Here is an 18,628-nt window from a genome sequence, read left to right as displayed (position 1 = left end):
ACAAATATTACTGAGAGTATGTGTACTTCAGGTACCATTTAAGGTACTGAGGATACTGAAGTGAACAGAGTAAACCTAGTCCATTCCCTGGAGTTTGTATTTTAGAAGAAAAGAGTGTGATATGGGGGCTTAAGTGGGTAGGAGAAGAATCCATGAAACAAGATGGGATAGGGAGGGAGACAAATCATAAGTGACTCTTAATCTCACAAAACAAACTGTGGGTTGCTGGGGGGGAGGGGGGTTGGGAGAAGGGGGGTGGGGTTATGGACATTGGGGAGGGTATGTGCTTTCGGGTAAATTGGAAGGGGTGGTGAACCATGAGAGACTATGGACTCTGAAAAACAATCTGAGGGGTTTGAAGTGGCGGGGGGGTGGGAGGTTGGGGTACCAGGTGGTGGGTATTATAGAGGGCACAGCTTGCATGGAGCACTGGGTGTGGTGAAAAAATAATGAATACTGTTTTTCTGAAAAAAAATAAATTGGAAAAAAAATTAAAGATAATCAAAAGACATAATAAAAAAAGAGTGTGATACAAAAATACATTCATAATACAACAGAAGATCAAGAACTTCTGTGAAGAATTATCAAGCACAGTAAGGGCAGACAAAGTACTATACTATATCAGATAGGGGATTAGGAAAGGCCACCTGGAGAAAACAATACTTGAAAAGATACCTTAGTAAATTGAGAGAGCAGCCGGACTTCCATGTGTATGGAACAGCATTCCAGAGAGAGGGAATAGCCAACGGATGCTCTCTGCAGCTGAGAAAACTGGTTGAAATAAGCTAGCAATGGGGCAGGATGTAGTGAACAAGGGTGGAGGAGAGAGGTATCCAAGACCAGATCACATAGGAAATCATAAGTTTCTACACATGAGGATGACTATTAATAGCTTATGCTGGCTGCTGTGTGGAGAGCAGATTAGAGGGAGGCAGGAATGGAAGCAGAGAAACACTTAAGGGGACTCTCACAGTCATGCCAGCTAGAGATAGATGGTGGCTGCTTGAACTAACAGAATAACAGCAGAGGGGGACAGGTCAAATTTGGGATATTTTTACTTTAAGATTTATTTAGTTTAGAGAGAGAGAGAGACAGCACAAGTGCATGTGGGAGAAGGGGCAGAAGGGGAGGAAGGGACAGAGGGAAAGAATCTCAAGTAGATTTGCATGGAGCCCAGAGCCTGGAGCTGCAGCCCAAGGGTTGGGGTGAGGTAGGGGGTGGTGGTTGGGACATGCTCTCAGGACCCTAAGATCATGACCTGAACTAAAACCAAGAGCCTGACGCTCAACCAACTGAGCCACCTAGATGTCCCAATTTGGGATGTTTTTAAGATAGAACCAAGTAAGACTTGCAATTGAATCTGACATAAGCTATGAGAAGAGGAAAAGAGATCAAGAAGCATTCTCAGGTTTTGCTTGAGCAAATGGACAAATGATTTTCCATTTAATAGGAACAATATTCTGATTTCCTGCATATTGATAAATATATCTGTAGCCTTTGTATTAGAAAATCAATTTGGTATATATGAAATCCTTGGCTCACCATCTATTTCCTTGAGTATCTTTAAAATGTTATCGCTATTTACTTCTAACACAAATAGCTGCTTTTGAAAAGTCTGATGATAATCTGGTTTTCTTTACCTTAGTCTTTTTTACAAATCTCTATTTGCTTGAACGCCAAACTGGTTTTATTTTTTTTTTTTAAAGTTCAATAGGTTTACCACAATGTATCTTAATATTATTCATTCTGCATCACTCTTTAAGATAGACAGCATTCCTTTTCTTTTAAGATTTTATTTATTCATTTGACAGAAAGAGATCACAAGTAGGCAGAGAGGCAGGCAGAGGGAGAGGAGGAAGCAGGCTCCCTGCTGAGCAGAGAACCTGATGAGGGGCTTGATCTCAGAGCCCTGGGATCACGACCTGAGCTGAAGGCAGAGGCTTTAACCCACTGAGCTATCCAGGTTCCCCAGCATTCCTTTTCAATATGCAGTTTCAATTTTATTTCAGGCACATTTTATTTAATTATAAGTATTAATGTTCATTTTGTCTTGTTACTTTGATTTTTCTCACTAGGAAATCCTATTATTTTGGATCTTGTTGCTTATCTCTCTATATGCCACCTTCTATTAAAAGTGGATTATTGGGGTTTTGGGGTTACTGACTCATGTGATGTTTCAAATTTAGCCTTTGTTTCTAAATGAATTCATTCTTTAATTTCTAAATCCTTACTGCATTTCTGGCCCTTATTTCAGAGGTATTTCTAAATTTGATTTATAGTGTTCTTTTGTACATTTTATCACTACACAATTTCTTTTAGCTTGCTCTGAAATATTAGATTGCCCTTTTCCCGTCTATGTGATGAGGGAGCACAAGGCTGGCTGAAGACAAAGCAAAAGCTGGCGCCTTGCACCCCCTCTCCATCCACTCCCCCTCAGTCATATGTGTAGCATCCCTCAGGCAGCCCTGACTACCATGGACAATAAGCAAATAGTTAACTTGCAGGGATCACAATCCTGCAAGACAGGAGTCTCCCTTGGCTTACAAATGTCCTAACTCTCACTAACAAAGACAATTGATAGCAGGATTATGACATCCCACCAAAAAGTCTCCCAACTATCTTGATGTTAATGGCTGGTCTAAAGACAACATTGATCATGCCGCAAGGGCAAGGCCTCCGGTATCCTGGCACCATGTAGGCCCTCTTTAGTATAGGAAAACTCCGTTGAAACCTCCCTTTTCCTCACCTTCCCCCAACCGCAGGGTACATAACCTGCCATCCCTCACAACCTGGGGCAGCAGCTCTTCCTGCCCCCGTGCTTTAATAAACCATCATTTTGCACCAAAGATGTCTCAAAAATTCTTTCATGGTCATCGGCTCCGGACCTCAGCCCCCGAACCTCACCTAGGTTCTAGAACTTCCTCATATGGCTCCCGAACGTGGGGCTGTGAGTCTTTACATTTGGACTCTGAGCTTCGGTGCAAAATTGGTGAGTACTTTCTCTCCTTTTCCTTTACGCTCATTTCAGGGCTTTTCAAGGAGTATGGTCTTATTGGAACACTTGCATGTCAATTGCTCAGGCTGTAATCCTCTAACCCGTGGCTACTCTATGGGGAGGAGAGCGTCTGCCTCTTGGCTGTAAGTTAGTACCCTGGCCGGAATGGCAACAGGACCCAGAAACTTGATGGCCTCTCTTTATTCCTGCTCTTATATGAAGTTGTCTCTCTTGGGCACGGGACAGCCACCTAAGTCACCAGGACGGCTGCCAATCTTAAGACTCCCGTGTGAGGTTTCCTCCTGATTGATCTAATGTGATCCCCTCCATATCCCTGGTCTAGCCACTTCTGGCTGAGAGACCTCCACTGGGAGCCAGCCAAAACCAGTACCTGATTGAATTAAAATGCAACCGGGGACGTTTCCTAGGCAAGTTGGCTGTAAGGACCACATGTGTTGGAATGTCGCATAGACCATGATGGATTTCAGTCTTTACTGTTTCTTGTCAGTGTCTTCTACAGACTACTTATAGCTATGAAACTGGGTAATTTTTTACACCAAAGATGTCTCAAGAATTCTTTCTTGGTCATCGGCTCCGGACCTCAGCCCACCGAACCTCACCTAGGTTCTAGAACTTCATCATATGAGCACAAAGCTTTGATGTCCTTGCCTTGTTTGTAGAGAGATCATCTTCCTCCTTATTTTCTTTTTTCTTATTGTGTCCAGTCTCTTCCACTATCACTGCTGTTCTTATTGTTGGATGCATCCGATTCTCCTGGTCTTTTAAGAGACGGGTTTGATCAGGAGACCATTTCTTTCTTTTCTTTTTTGGGCAATCACCTGGCATCTTTAAAATTATCCCGTTGCCTGCTTCCCAAGTCCGTGCATTCCCATTTAGCTGGTAGAAGGTGTAATTTGGTCATTGGGGTTTTAAATTCTTCCCCAGGTATTTTTTTTTTTTTTTAACATTTTATTTAGTTGAAAGAGCAGGAGAGCACAAGCAGGGGGAAGGGGAGTGAGAGAGGGAAAAACACTCCCCACTGAGCAGGAGGCTAGATGCGGGGCTTGATCCCAGGACCTTGGGATCATGACCTAAGCTGAAGGCAGATGCTTAACCCACTGAGCACCCAGGTGCCCCTCCACAGGTAATTCTAATGTGCAGTAAGTTTAGCAATTACCATTCTGGAGGGAGGTGTACAGTGTCTTGATGTTAAATGGTAACATTACAATTACAATCACTTTTCCTTTTTAAAGTAACTTCTTTTTCCGTGGGTCCCTCTGGGAAAGCTTTTAGAATATACTTCCACTTGGCCTCACCCTCATAGATTATGATCCAAATGGTCTGGAGTAGGACCAGGAGAGAGCATAAAGCTCTTCAAATGATCTGAATGTATATTCAGGGTGGAACCCTCCCCCCCCCCCCATCAAGAGCATACAACGGAGTACTTGCTAGCTGAAGGCTTAGCTATTTTGTGAATCAGTCTGAAAATTCTGGATGCTGGTGGAAAGAAAGGGAGGTTTTCATAGTAAAGCTGATTCCTTTTGTACCCAGTGGGGAAGCTGAAGGGCAAAGGTTTCCAGCTGTCCCTGACAGGAAACGTTTACACAGGAGACCACTTCTAACTTTGCAAGTCTAGCTCTCCTGCTCTTGCACTTTTCTGAAGAGTCGAAAAAAAAAAAAAAAGCCTTCTATTTTTTGTTCTGTTCATTGCTCCTATTTTCATCTGGACCTCCCATTTTCTTTGCCCCTATAGTCTCTATAAATATTGTCTCGATGGTGCTTTACTCCTTGAAGTTTCTCCTAAGAAGAATTTCCACTAGTGAATTTGAAGACATCCACACAGGTCTCAGGGTGCTCAGGCCTTTCAGACATTAGAAAGGAGACTTCACTGACTTACAACTTGGATTCTATGAAAACACCTCCCAGTTTCACCTACTATTCTCAAACTGGCCTGAAGCAATTTCTCGTGAGTATCTGTTGGCAATTTGGGTGTAAGCTGGTCTCATTTCCATCAGGCATCTCATCACTTTCTTTTGCTTTCCTTCCACAGAGTATCACATGGCCATGAAATTGACAGCTCATATTTTGGGATTTGTGAGAATACCTGTCCCCTGATTCTGTGGTCAGTGTTTTTCATTGATTTTTGGTTTGCTATCCTGGATGCACTTTCTGTTTCAACTATGTCACTGCTGCTAATATATATAATTTTTTTTTTTTCCAAGACAGACTGATTTAGGGACTTCATGAAAAGAATCTTGTGCTATTTTGGATATGTTCTAACTATTCCACAAAATGGTTTGATCATGTCTGGCCATGTAATATTCTGCTCCTTAGGATATAGCAGGGGCTAAGAAGATACAAAACAGAAACTCAAGTCAAAGCTGGTGAGGTTGGCTAGACTTGGGATCTGAGCTAAAAACAAATAGGAGTCAGGGGTTCAGGATAATTGTCAGAATGAGATGAGGTGACTAACACTACCACAACCACCAATAATAATAATTAGCAATTGTACTTGTATGTGTTATGTGCTGTTCTCAGCACTTATATGTAATAGGTAATTTACCACCAACCTATTACCCCATTTCATAAATGAAAACATTAAGATACAATGAAGTTAAATAATTTGCCCAAATAAGGAACTGAAAGTTATTATAATTCTGACATCCAGACAGGCAGGCAGTATTTGTCAGGAAGGAGGTGTGGAAGGAGCAAGAAGGGCTGGGTTGTAGCTAACCTGAGTAAAGGTTACAACTGGTCATTCAGACAACAGTGAAGACACATGGAACAAGGAACATGAAAGAAGACTAGGATCAGACCTAGGGGACCAAGTCTACATGCTAAGTGCCACACTCCTGGGCTGAGGTCATGTAAATAATTTCTGGCTATGGCCAGGATGACATTAGACACAATAGGATAAGACATAGAATGTCAGGAACAGGAGTTATCAAAGCCAACTAATTAACTAATTAAATAAATAAAAGAGACACTTCATCTAAATAGAGACAATGTCAAAAGGTTTATGTCGGGGCACCTGGGTGGCTCAGTCATTCAGCGTCTGTCTTTGGCTCAGGTCATGATCCCAGGGTCCTGGGTTCGAGACCCACATCAGGCTTCCTGCTCAGTGGGAAGCCTGCTTCTCCCTCTCCTGCTCCCACTCCCCCTCCTGTGTTCCCTCTCTCACTATCTCTCTGTCAAATAAATAAATAATATCTTTAAAAAAAAGGTTTATGTCACAGGAGCTATAATATTCAGACTTTTAAAAAAAATGCATGCACACTTAGAAGGTAGGTTAGTGTACATTAGGTTGTTCTCAAGTCAATGAACCCAAAACTATAGGAATCTTCTATATTGTCTTCAAAATATAAAAATGGTCATAAATGTGTACTGACAATCCTCATCAAGCAATCTTACTGCAAATTATGATACTGGCATGCAGAAAGGTTCAGTCTATGCTCCTTATATTTGAGATGCAAAGGATGATCTCATGTGATTTTCCAATCAGAACCTTTCTAAGAATACCCTGGGAGCTCACAGAATGTTATTTAAGCAAAAAAGCAAATTTTAGGAAAGACCCTGATCTTGTCACTGGTACCTTATCCGACAACACCAATTACTTGGCCACGCCAGTAACTCTGAGAAAAATCTAGGCAAACAACAACTGATGATCTCTCATTCATTAGAAATCCCTTACAGATTTTGTTTTATGACCTGTATCCATATAAGTAGAGCACATTGGTAGTTCTCAGATCTGTTAAATTCTTTCGAATCATTCTTTATGTTATGGTATAGATTTGACTATGTGGCATAGGGCCAGCTTAGTTTTAACTTTAATTGTTGTCTACTTTGAGATGCCTTTGTTTACACATAATTTTTTATTGCTTGAAAACAATTTTTAATGACATAAAATTGAGATATTTTTCCCACTTGCGTTTTTATGTTTGAAATCAGCAAGCCTTTTTCTAAATTTTTCTACTCGGCAGCATCGTTGGTAATGTTCTTACCATTTACAGTTTGTTCATTAGCTCATGCTCCCTCTGCTGGTTTGTAACAGCAAGAAACAATGAGAACTCTCAATTTAAAAAAAGAGGCACATACTCCCCCTCAGCCTCATACCTTTGCATTTCAAAAGCAATATGTAAAATCCATTCTAAAGATAATAATCTAAACTTAAACTAGCTTTTTTTTTTTTTGCTTTAATTACTCCAACACATGCTTATCCTTCAATTGCACATTATGTTACTCATTATCATTATTTTACATATGTCAACCTCATTCGGTTTCTCTTTACTTGAAGAAAATAGGCACATTTGCAGTGAATTCCAGTTTAATGTTAATGTTTCCATATTATAATTGCTCTAGTGAATATGCATTTAAGTATATTTTCTCTTTACCAAATTGTGCATAAATCAGAAGGATGGGTGCAGTATCTATGTATTTAACAAATGCAAGCTGATTGCTTATGCAGACCAAGGTTTAAAATGCCCTGCTTGGGCCCCAGGGTGGCTCTGTCAGTTAAGCATTAGACTCTTGATTTCAGCTCAAGTTATGATCTCAGGAGTGTGAGATCAAGCCCTGAATAGGGCTCTGTGCTTGGCATGGAATCTACTTAGGATCCTCTGTCTCCCTCTGCCTTGCTGCCCACCCCCCACCCCAGGGGCTCTCTCTCAAATAAATAAAAAAATAAATAAAAATAGAAAGCCGTGATTAATTACTACAAGATTTAAAAGTTCTGATTACATGATAGACTAAGCCCTGTTCAACACACACACAAAGTAAAGAACATGGAAAATTGAACATTTACATTTACTTTAGTGGATAACAAAAACAAGCAACAAGAATACTGGGAGAATTCAGTAAATGCCCAACTAGCAAAGAGTATGTTACCAATTGTTTGTGCCAATATCTACCTGAGTAATAAAATGAGAATTAATTCTAGTCTAATGATCAGCAGTGTGAAGTAAAAAAATATTTTTTCAGGTGATAAACTCACTAACTTTGTTCACAGGTGGGCTACACAGCCCAGAAGTCTTTAAAGTTAACATTTGATGAAGAGTAACATCTTTTTTTTTTTTTTTTTTTTCCTGTACATAAGCCTGTTCAGTTACGCTAGGTTGAAAATTAGCTACTGGATCACAAAGAGTTTGTGAAATAGAATTGTGGGCAAAGAGAATGCTCTGATTTGTGTAAGTCGTCTAAAAGGAGCCTTCCTTGCTGGTTATCCTAGTGAAAGGTCAGGAATTTGCGAATCTATAAATAGATCTCCTGATTACCAACTGAGGGTAAATCTCTAAGCCTTTTCATGTCTGAATTTGGCAGTCACTGATGGTACCCTTAATCCCTGCGGCCCAGCGGCTTCAAGTGCCTATTTTTAGTTACATAAATTTGCTTTTTAACAAAATTGATGGAATACAGTACCAACATGTACCAGAACCTTAACTAGTTGTTACGGGTAAAAGATACAAAAGGAAAAGGAGTTCTGAGCTTGAGTAGGCAATCAGAAACGCAGAGACTAATGTCTAAACACCTTTGAAGCAAGATGTAAATCGTAAGCAAATGTAAGCTGTTAAGCCCCAAGAGTTAAGTCATTTGGTTAAAGAAATCTACTTCTCCCTGTTGCCCTACATAGCTCACAATATTTTTTTTTTCCTCAAAATGCTGGCCTGTCATAGGCCCCCAAATAAGACTTTAGAATCCCCATTTTTCAATCCTATCATACTTGAATTCGCCTTTATATTTACAAGATCAAAACCCGACACGTTAAATCTATATAAGCTAAAGGGCTGGTTAGGAAAGAATTTAATGCTGGAAAGAACTTGACTTCTTTATTCCATTATGATATGCTTACTGAGCCTAAAAGGCACATGCTTCATTAAGCTACTTAAAGGTTTTAGTTCAAAGCAATTGCACAGCTTTTAACTTCCCATTGGAAATTGCATGTAATTCATGGGCTGGTTAAAGAATATTTCCATTACCCGAGTAAAATTCAAACATAACAAATTAAGATACTGATATCAATAATTTTCCTAATGATTATTCTGGTGATGATATAGGATAATGAGAAACTAAATATCATATTCGCATCTTTCAATATAGCTAAAAAAGTTATAAAGAGAAGTTAAGAGAGTAGAGTTTTTATTCACCAATACACTGCAATATTAAATAATAGGCTTTGAACACCATTGAAACTTAAGGAAATTGTGAACTGTTAAATCCTACCAAATTCATTTTATATTAGTGATGAGTAAATATGAAAAATATACATATCACAAAGAAATAATTTGTTATCTTGATAAGTAGGTTGGACATCAGATACCACTTTGAGATATTATCTGGGAAGAAAAAAATGCCCTCATATATAAGGAAAGATAGCTTTTTACTTTCTTCTAAAAATGGTTAATGGCAGGCAGTAAGAAAGAAAATCTTTAAGTAAATGTCTGTTGTCCATTAACAATTCAACCCAAACTCATTATCAAAATGTCCGTCTTAAATTATGTATACATGACTATGCAAAATCAAATTGGGAAGTAGTGCTTGGTAAAATTGTCCTTCTGTTTCCATGGAAACAGATGCTGGGTTGCATCTCTTTAAGGCTGGTTTCAAAGTGGAAAACTACAGCACAATAATATCCCAAAAGTTTAAAATTTAACATATCTCACAGATTTTTTTTTTTAATTTATTGGGGTTTTAAAGCAACAGTTTGTAGCATGACTCTATACTTCATGTAGGGTATCTTTAATTACTCTGAAAAAAAATTTTTTTTGGATTGATTTATTTTTTTGAGAGAGAGCATGAGGGCTGCGGGGGGCGGGTGGAGGGAGAGGGAGAGAGAATCTCAAGCAGAATCCCTGCTGAGTGTGGGGCCCAGCCCAGGGCTTGATCCCAGGACTTCAAGACCGTGACCTGGGCCAAAATCAAGAGTTGGACACTTAACTAACTGAGCGACCCAGACTCCCCTATTTCTCTGAATTTTTTAACTATTTGTTTCTTTTTTGCCATCTCTCCCCCATTTCATCTGCCCCCATTTCAGTCGAACAGCTTAAGAGTAAAGGGCTTCATTATTGGACATTATTATCCTTAGGACGTAACATATAGGCTCCAACTCCACCTCTTATTTAAAGAAAGCGATCTGAATAAATAAACTATAATAATGCAACTTATTTTGTCCTTCTAGCTTAAAGAAAAAATGAGCATTAGTGTCAGACTAACATTTATTTTAATCCTGACTTTAATAGTGAGCTCAATGACCCACAGGTAAATCACATGAACTTTCTACATGTCAATTTCCATTTTCAGTTGGGATCCTAACAAAACTGAAGTCATGGAATTGAGATCTTTATTTTATTTTTGGAGTTGAGATTTTTAAATAATGTAATTGTTATAAAGCATCTAGCATAATAGTTGACTTAATAAGAAAACAGTAAATGGTAGCAACAATAATACAATAACTATTACTACTGCTGCTACTACTTCTTGCCAGACATTGGGCTAAGTACTCTAGGAAAGTACTCTAGGACTTCAGTCATCATTATATCCCTTTCTGATTATCTCCACACCACCAATAGGGGCCAGACAGGATACCTAGAGCCACTCCAGAGTTAGGCTGTGAGGTCAGGATTTAAACCTTCCTCTGCACGCCTCCAAGGCCTGTTTTTTTGTGTGTGTTTCATTTTGTTTTGTTTTGTTTTGTTTAATACAAGCTGTCTCTTCTTGGATATGATTTAAAAACCCAAAAAGGTACCGTCTCTTTCTTTCAGACGATTTCTGTACATTAAAATATGGCCACCCGATCCATCACAGAAGACAGCTAATTCAAAATCTGTGGGTTGTACAAAGGAATTTGCCCACACTCTATTTTTCCCTTTTCAGGAAATCAGTTAATTAGGTTTCCTCGATGTAGTACAGGAAACCATAAAATTGGATTTTTAACACAGAAGTAAACATCTAGATTCTGTTTTAGAGTCCTTTTCAGGAGTCACTCTGGTGGCCCCAGAAAATTTCTAAAAACTCCTCCTTACTCATATCTGTTTCATTATAGTCCCTGGTTTTATCTCCTTGTAGAAAAAGTAATCAGTGTTCATTCATCAGCTAAGTCCCCTGACTGCAGCAGGAGCAGCACTCTATAACAGGAACAGAAACATGCTCTTCTTCTTACAGCACAAGTCAGGTTCACGAGTGTTGAAACAAATTTTTCAGTAAAGAAATCAAAGTATTAGATATTGGGGATCTTTAGAAGCACTAGATCATAATAATCAGCATGTAAACAGTGTTCTAGCTTAAAAAGCACTCATGCGGGCATGTGCGTGGCTCAGTTGTTAAGCATCTGCCTTTGGCTCAGGTCATGATCCAGGGTCCTGGGATGGAGTCCCATATCAGGCTCTCTGCTCTGCAGGAAGCCTGCTTCTCCCTCTCCCTGCTTGTGCTCTCTCTCTTGCTGTCTCTTTCCCTCCATCAAATAAATAAATAAAATCTTAAAAAAAATAAAATAAAAAGCACTCATGTAATGTATGTATTGAATATAAATCCCTGTAACATTAGTGCTTACATAGAATGTTACATTATTTGAAAACAATGGCAACAATCCTTGCCCTTAATAAAAGCAAACCAAAGCAAAACAAAACAAAACAAAACACCCTGAGGCACAGGACTATTAAGTAACTAGAGTCACACTTAGAAAGTTGTACAGGGGTGCCTGGGTGGCTCGGTCAGTTAAGCAACTAACTCGATTTTGGATCAGGTCATGATCTCAGGGTCTTTGTATCAAATTCTGAGATGGGCTTTGGGCTCAGTGGGGAATCTGCTTCTTTCTCTCCCACTCCCTTTCCTCTTTTTCTTTTTTTTTTCTTTTTTAAAGATTTATTTATTTATTTGAAAGAGAGAGAGAGAGATGCTCCTTTCCCTTTCTTTCTGTCCCCCCACATGCTATTCCCCCCCAAAAAAAAATCTTAAAAAAAGGTCATACATTCACTGTTATTACACATAAATCCTTGCACTACATTATTCAGATTAATGTTAAATAGATGAAAACTGAAAGATTCTATAAAAAGATGTTATGTGGCTAACAAGATTTGACGACTAGACCAGGGATGTGGACACAGAAAATCAGCCTTTTGGGGTGTCTGGGTGGCTCAGTTGTTAAGTGCCTGCCTTCAGCTCAGGTCATGATCCCAGGGTCCTGAGATCAAGGTCCACATCAGGCTCTCTGCTCAGTGGGGAGCCTGCTTCTCCCTCTCCCACTCCCCCTACTCTTCTCTTTTGCTATCTTTCCCTCTGTCAAATAAATAAAATCTTTAAAAAAGGAAAAAGAAATGGAATACTATGCAGCCATCAAAAAAAATGAAATCTTGCCATTTGCGACAATGTGGATGGAACTAGAGGGTATTATGCTCAGCGAAATAAGTCAGTCCGAAAAAGACAACAATCATGATCTCCCTGATATGAGGAAATGGAGATGCAACGTGGGGGGGTTGGGGGGTAGGAAAAGAATAAATGAAACAAGATGGGATCAGGAGGGAGACCAACCATAAGAGGCTCTTAATCTCGCAGAACAAACTGAGGGTTGCTGGGGGAAGGGGGGTCGGGAGAGGGTGGTGGGGTTATGGACATTGGGGGGGGGTGTGCTGTGAAGTGTGTAAACCTGATGATTCACAGACCTGTACCCTGGGGCTAAAAATACATTATATGTTTATAAAAAAAAAATTAAAAATTAAAAACAAAAAAACCAATTGTGCTAGGAATCCACTCAGTCTCAGTATTTTTTGCTTCAATTATTTTCTAGTTAATCATAAATAATGTTTATGGATTAAAGTGACAGAATGGATAAAGTTACAGATTGTTATTTTTGGCAAATTAACCAAAAAAGTATTAGACATTTTCACACATGTTCAGATATTCTACTAGTATGACCTAAGAAAATAGCAGTTTCAACATAAAGACATACTTTATTAATAATTATTTTCCATGTGCATTGTATCATTTCTGTCAAGATGCTTTAATTACAACCAATATTAAATTAGTTTTGATTCCCTAAGCTGATCCCTATTGAGAAATTACAATTTGAGACATATAATTCATAAAGGAACAGTTCTTATTTTGAGAAGCTGAATATATTATTATGAATACATTTATATAATCATAATGAAGCCAACTATTTATTTTTACAGATAGTAGATATTTTGGAAAACATTTTAAGGAGGGCACATGGTGTAGTGAGCCCTGGGTATTATACAGTAAGACTGATGAATCACTAACCTCTACCTCTGAAACCAAAAATATACTATATGTTAATCAACTGAATTTAAATTAAAAAAAAATTTAAATAGGTATTTTGGAAAACAGTGGTAGAGGATCAATGGTTTTCAGTGGGCCTATAAAGTCAACAGAATTATACAGTAACACTAAGAAATTACTTGCAGTTTGCACTTTCACTTCCCATGAAGTACAAGGAGTCTCTCAGAGGCTACATGGTTTGTGATATTACAGTAGACTAAATACCAAAACAGACTCCAGTTAACTTCTATCAGGCCAGCCAGTAATGTAATTTACAAAAATATGACTGATGCTAATCTTACTGTTTGATTTTGTTTTGGAAAATATATTTATTTTTAAAAATGCATTACTTAAATTAACGTGTAATGGAGAACATTATTTTTAATAAATTAATAAATGGGTTTTACAGTTTTCAGGTTTAGGTTCAATACATGATGTATGAATAGTTTTAACCCACCTAAACCAAAGCTCTTGGGGTTCACAGTAAATTTTAAGAGAGCAAGGTCCATATGACAAAATGTTTCTGAACTGTTGGTAAAGAAACAAGAAAATACTGTTTAGTATTAAACTATCCCCTTACTTTTGCAAATCCCAATGATAAAGACCTTTATTGGTCCTTGAGACCATAAGTGACTTGAGAAGTTATTTAAAACAGATCCATTTAAAAACCCTGAAAACATTTTATTCACAACATAAAAAATATTGAGCTCCTTCGGAATTGCTCCATTTGCAAAATATATTTATAACTTAACCAAAATAAATAATTCATACCTCACCAAGTGAGTAATAACGTCTCGGGATCTGGGAGTCCGGATAGATGTTTTCAAGGTACCAAGAAAAGGGCTTACACTTCAGGTTTTCCCTTAGTGTTTTTCTGACTGACACATCTCCATAATCCACTTTGACAACACCTGGAATTTTTCAGAGAAACACACAAATCAGTTTGTGCTATTTTCGATTTAGTATGGGTTTCCTCTGCTTACTTTGCTGTCAGTTTTCTTCCCCTCTGTAATTACAATTCCATCAAATTCAATTCCACTGATTTTCTTACTAGCAACCAATTAGTACATGAAATGGATAGAAAAAACAGCTTTTCCTTTGGTTATGACTTTTCAAGCACAAATATTTATCACCAAACACTTAAACTTCTTACATGGAATAATTAATCAAGTAAGTGTAAATTGGTATTAATTTAGTATCTCATAATCAAAGCTTAACTGAGCTGTGCAATAATACGGCCGTCTCTCTTTCATAAAAATTCCAATCCTTGTATTTTCCGAGTGTCTTTTATTCACCAACGCAGATTTCATGATAAATTTATATAAATATGATCCTCACAATGAACATTTATGGGTTCTAACTTCATCTCTTCTTCTTGAACTTTTAGTCTATCTAGGTTTACCACAGACCTGATTTTTTCTTATTTTTCTGTATTATTTTATGAGTTAAATGTGAGCCACCCCAAATTCTTAGATAAGTAAGTTAGTAAATAAATAAGCTAAAATAAAGAAATGGCTTATACTCACATGTGTACATTAAAACTACTTAAGTTCAATTCATGTAATAGCAGAATATATGAAATTAAAAGGAATATTTCCATTGATGATCATATTTATTTTTTTATTTTTTTTTTTTTTAAGATTTTATTTATTTATTTGAGAGAGACAGTGAGAGAGAGCATGAGCGAGGAGAAGGTCAGAGAGCGAAGCAGACTCCCCATGGAGCTGGGAGCCTGATGTGGGACTCGATCCCGGGACTCCAGGATCACGCCCTGAGCCGAAGGCAGTCGTCCAACCAACTGCGCCACCCAGGCATCCCTCCATTGATGATCATAAAATGATGCTTTTTAGTTGAGAATTAAAAACAGCAATGCTACTAATTTCTATACCATGGTGACGTGATTTGCTCATTACTATCAATATTAAAAATGATTTGACTGAAATGACTAAATAACTGTGAGAAGATTGCTTTTCTTAAATTATTTTTTACAAGGTCTGTGTTTCACATTTTTCTTTAAGATGAGTAAGCAACCAGAGTTGGGCACAGGAAAAAAAAAGGCCCAGTATTTGGCACATTCTATCTCAGCCAAACAGCACAACCTAACAACCATTCTATAAAACAATGAATAATTGCTTGGGCAATGCAGATGTCTGTAACTAATGCCATTATTTGAGTCACTCTATTCAAGTGTGGTGACACAATTCAAAGCCCACCACCTCTTAGCTTCCCCCTTCCCCCACTGTTCCTTAAAAATTCCTAATTTTTGTTTTTCCAAAATTAAATGCCTTAGTGTTACTAGAAAGCACTCTGACAATGCTTAAACAGCCAAACCATTTCCTTCTAAAAGACAATATTGATTTTTTTAGCTCGTGTTTGGACAGAACACAACAAGGTCTTTGGGCTTTTTAAACACATAAATATTTGCTTTCAAAATAATCCTATTCAGAACTTGCAAACTGGAATGCAACCTTCAAAAGAAGAAGCTGGAAAACATTTTCAAAGAGATCACTACACGAATTTCTTTCTATTAAGGGTTTTATCAACTGCAGTGATCTAATACATAGTCTTAAAAATCATTTAAAGAGATTCCACTGGATCCAGGGAAAAGAGAAAAAGAAGGGCACTGTAGCTTCAGAGGACTTCATTCAACAATCAGTTTTACTTTTCTGTTCTATTTCATTTTTGAGGTAAGCAAATTTGAGATATCTTATTTATATATTAGTATCTTTCCTTTTTCGTCATTAAAAGGCAATAGTCCTGGCTCCAGAATTTTTTCTCAGGAGGCTTTTATGTGCAGTTTTCTGACTGGAAGGAGTTTGAAGATTCATTTGCATCTATTTCACATTAAGTAAGAGAAAATATTAATTGCCCACATCAGATTTGGCAAAGATTTGGTTGGTCTAAAATGGCAGTTAGTATTGAGAAAAGCTAAAACCGTCTCACCCTAAGACTCCTAAGCTACCCCAAAGCATTGCCACTACAACATGAGTTTTGTCTTAGTCCTAGATAATTACTTTAATTACTGTTAGAAAAGCACAAAAATACTGTGGGCTTATCTTAATATTTTGGTGAGGATGGTTTTTTTCCCTCTGTAGTTCTATTTTCCTGCTTAGAAGTAAGATACTATGAGGGTTACTATCCAAAATATATAAAGAACTCATAAGACTCAACACTCAAAAATTAAGGCAGAAGGCAAAGACAGACATTTCCCAAAGAAGCTATACCAACAGATACATAAAAAGTTGTTCATTGTCATTTATCATCAGGGAAATGCAAATCAAAACTACTCAGAATGATGAAAATCAAAAACACAAGAAACAAGCGTTGGCGAGGATGTGGAGAAAAAGGAACCCTCGTTGGTGGGAATGCAAACTGATGCAGCCACTGTGGAAAACAGTATAGAGTTTCCTTAAAAAGTTAAAAATAGAACTACCATATGATCTAGTAATCACACTACTATGTATTCACCCATAGAATATGAAAATACTAATTCAAGGAGTACATGCACTCCTATGTTTACTGCAGCATTATTTGTAACAGCCAAATTATGGAAGCAGCCCACTTGTCCATTGATAGATGAGTAGATAAAGATATGGGGTGTGCATGTGTGTGTGTGTGTGATCAGTGAAATATTCAATCACAAAAAGGAATGTAATCTTGCTATTTGCAATGACTTGGATAGAGCTAGACAGTCAAGGAAAGACAAATACCATATGATTTCACTCATATGTGTAATTTAGGAAACAAATGAGCAAAGAAAAAAAGCGAGAGAGACAAACCAAGAAACAGACTCTTAACCGTTCAGAGAACACACTGATCATTGCCAGAGGGGAGGTTAATTGGGGATGGGTGAAATAGGAGACGGGGAGTAAGGAGTGTGCTTGTTGTGACGGGCAGTGGGTAACGTATGGAATTGTTGAACCACTATATTACACACCTGAAACTAATGTAACATTGTATGTTAACTGTACTGGAATTAAAATAAAACTAAAAAAAAAGAATTAAGAATAAATAAAAACAACTATTAGTTGGGCCCTAAAAAAACAAGTGAGACATTATGTGAGAGACAGCAGTAGTCACCCAACATTCATATATTTCTCCACATCTCTCAGCCCCTTCAGTTAGGCAAGGGCATTGACTGTCGCTAGCCAATAAACTATAGGGGAAAGGTACAAATGTCTCCTGATTTTTTTTTAAATTTCATTTTTAAGTAATCTCTACACCCAACGTAGGGCTTGAACCTACAACCCTGAGGTAAGAGTTGCACGATCTACCAACTGAACCAGCCAGGTGCCCCCTAAGTTCTCTACATCTCATTATATATATATTTTTCAAGTTTTTATTTAAATTCTAGTTAGTTAACATATAGTGAACTACTGGTTTCAGGAGTAGAATTTAGTGATTCATCACTTACATATAACAATCAGTTTGTTCTCTATAGTTAAGAATCTGTTTCTTGGTTTGTCTTTGTCTTTTTTTTTTTTCCTTTGCTCATTTGTTTTGTTTCTTAAATGCCACTTAAGAGTGAAATCATATGGTATTTATCTTTCAGTGACTGACTTATTTTGCTCAGCATTATACTCTCCAGCTCCATCCAAGTCATTGTAAATGGCAAGATTTCATTCTTTTTTTTTATGGCTGAGTAATATTTGTGGATGCATACCCCTTCTTCTTCATCCATTTATCAGTCAATTAACATCTGGCCCCTTTCCATAGCTTGGTTATTATTGATAATGTTGCTATAAACATCAGAGTGCATGTGTCCCTTCAAATCAGTATTTTTGTATCCTTTGGGAAAATATCTAGTAGTCTTGTCTTAAAGATGGATAACCGGGTATGAAGCCCAGGGAAGACCCTCTAGCTCTTTTTTTCCTTTACTCCAGGGACTGAGGAAGCCTTGTACCACAGCAGGCATGGCTTCAAGATGGTGAGGCCTTTGTTAGCCTGTGTCACTGAAAGACTGTGAAGTAGAGCCTGAATTATTCAGCTCCATGGCTTGAAATACACTCTCACATGTTTCCCAAACTCTTATCTGCAACCTAAGCCTCTCCAAAATAGTTACTCAATTGTTGACCCAGCTATTTTCCTGGGGTCTTAAACAGGCGTCTCAAATTTGATATGTCTCCAACAGTCCTCTGTCCTCTTGATTTTTCAACTTCACCATCTCCAAGATTCTCTGTTTCATCAATCACCACAAATACCCACCCATTTTCTCAGGGAAACAATATAAAAGTAATTATCTTTAACTCAATACTCCCATACTCACAATATATCCTCAGTCCATCAAACATCTCCTTTGCCATCCTGGGTGCATAATCCCTCCTCTCTTGACTAAACCAGCATTGTAATAGGCTTCTAACTAGTGCC

At 37.9% G+C, this 18,628-nt stretch overlaps 1 protein-coding gene across 1 annotated transcript in view; it reads right to left on the bottom strand.

The window, feature by feature from the left end:
- Window positions 1-18,628, bottom strand: part of GALNT13 (polypeptide N-acetylgalactosaminyltransferase 13) — a 551,077-nt gene that overhangs the window by 46,765 nt on the left and 485,684 nt on the right. The window contains exon 10 of the mRNA XM_044242085.1: window positions 14,033-14,172. Within this exon, the coding sequence (XP_044098020.1) occupies window positions 14,033-14,172 (140 nt within the window). The remainder of the gene's footprint in view (window positions 1-14,032; window positions 14,173-18,628) is intronic.

Source organism: Neovison vison, chromosome 3 (genome assembly GCF_020171115.1).
Source record: "Neovison vison isolate M4711 chromosome 3, ASM_NN_V1, whole genome shotgun sequence".
Taxonomy (NCBI): Eukaryota; Metazoa; Chordata; class Mammalia; order Carnivora; family Mustelidae; genus Neogale; species Neogale vison.
Note: the sequence above shows the minus strand (reverse complement) of the source record. Positions and strands in the feature narration are given on the sequence as shown.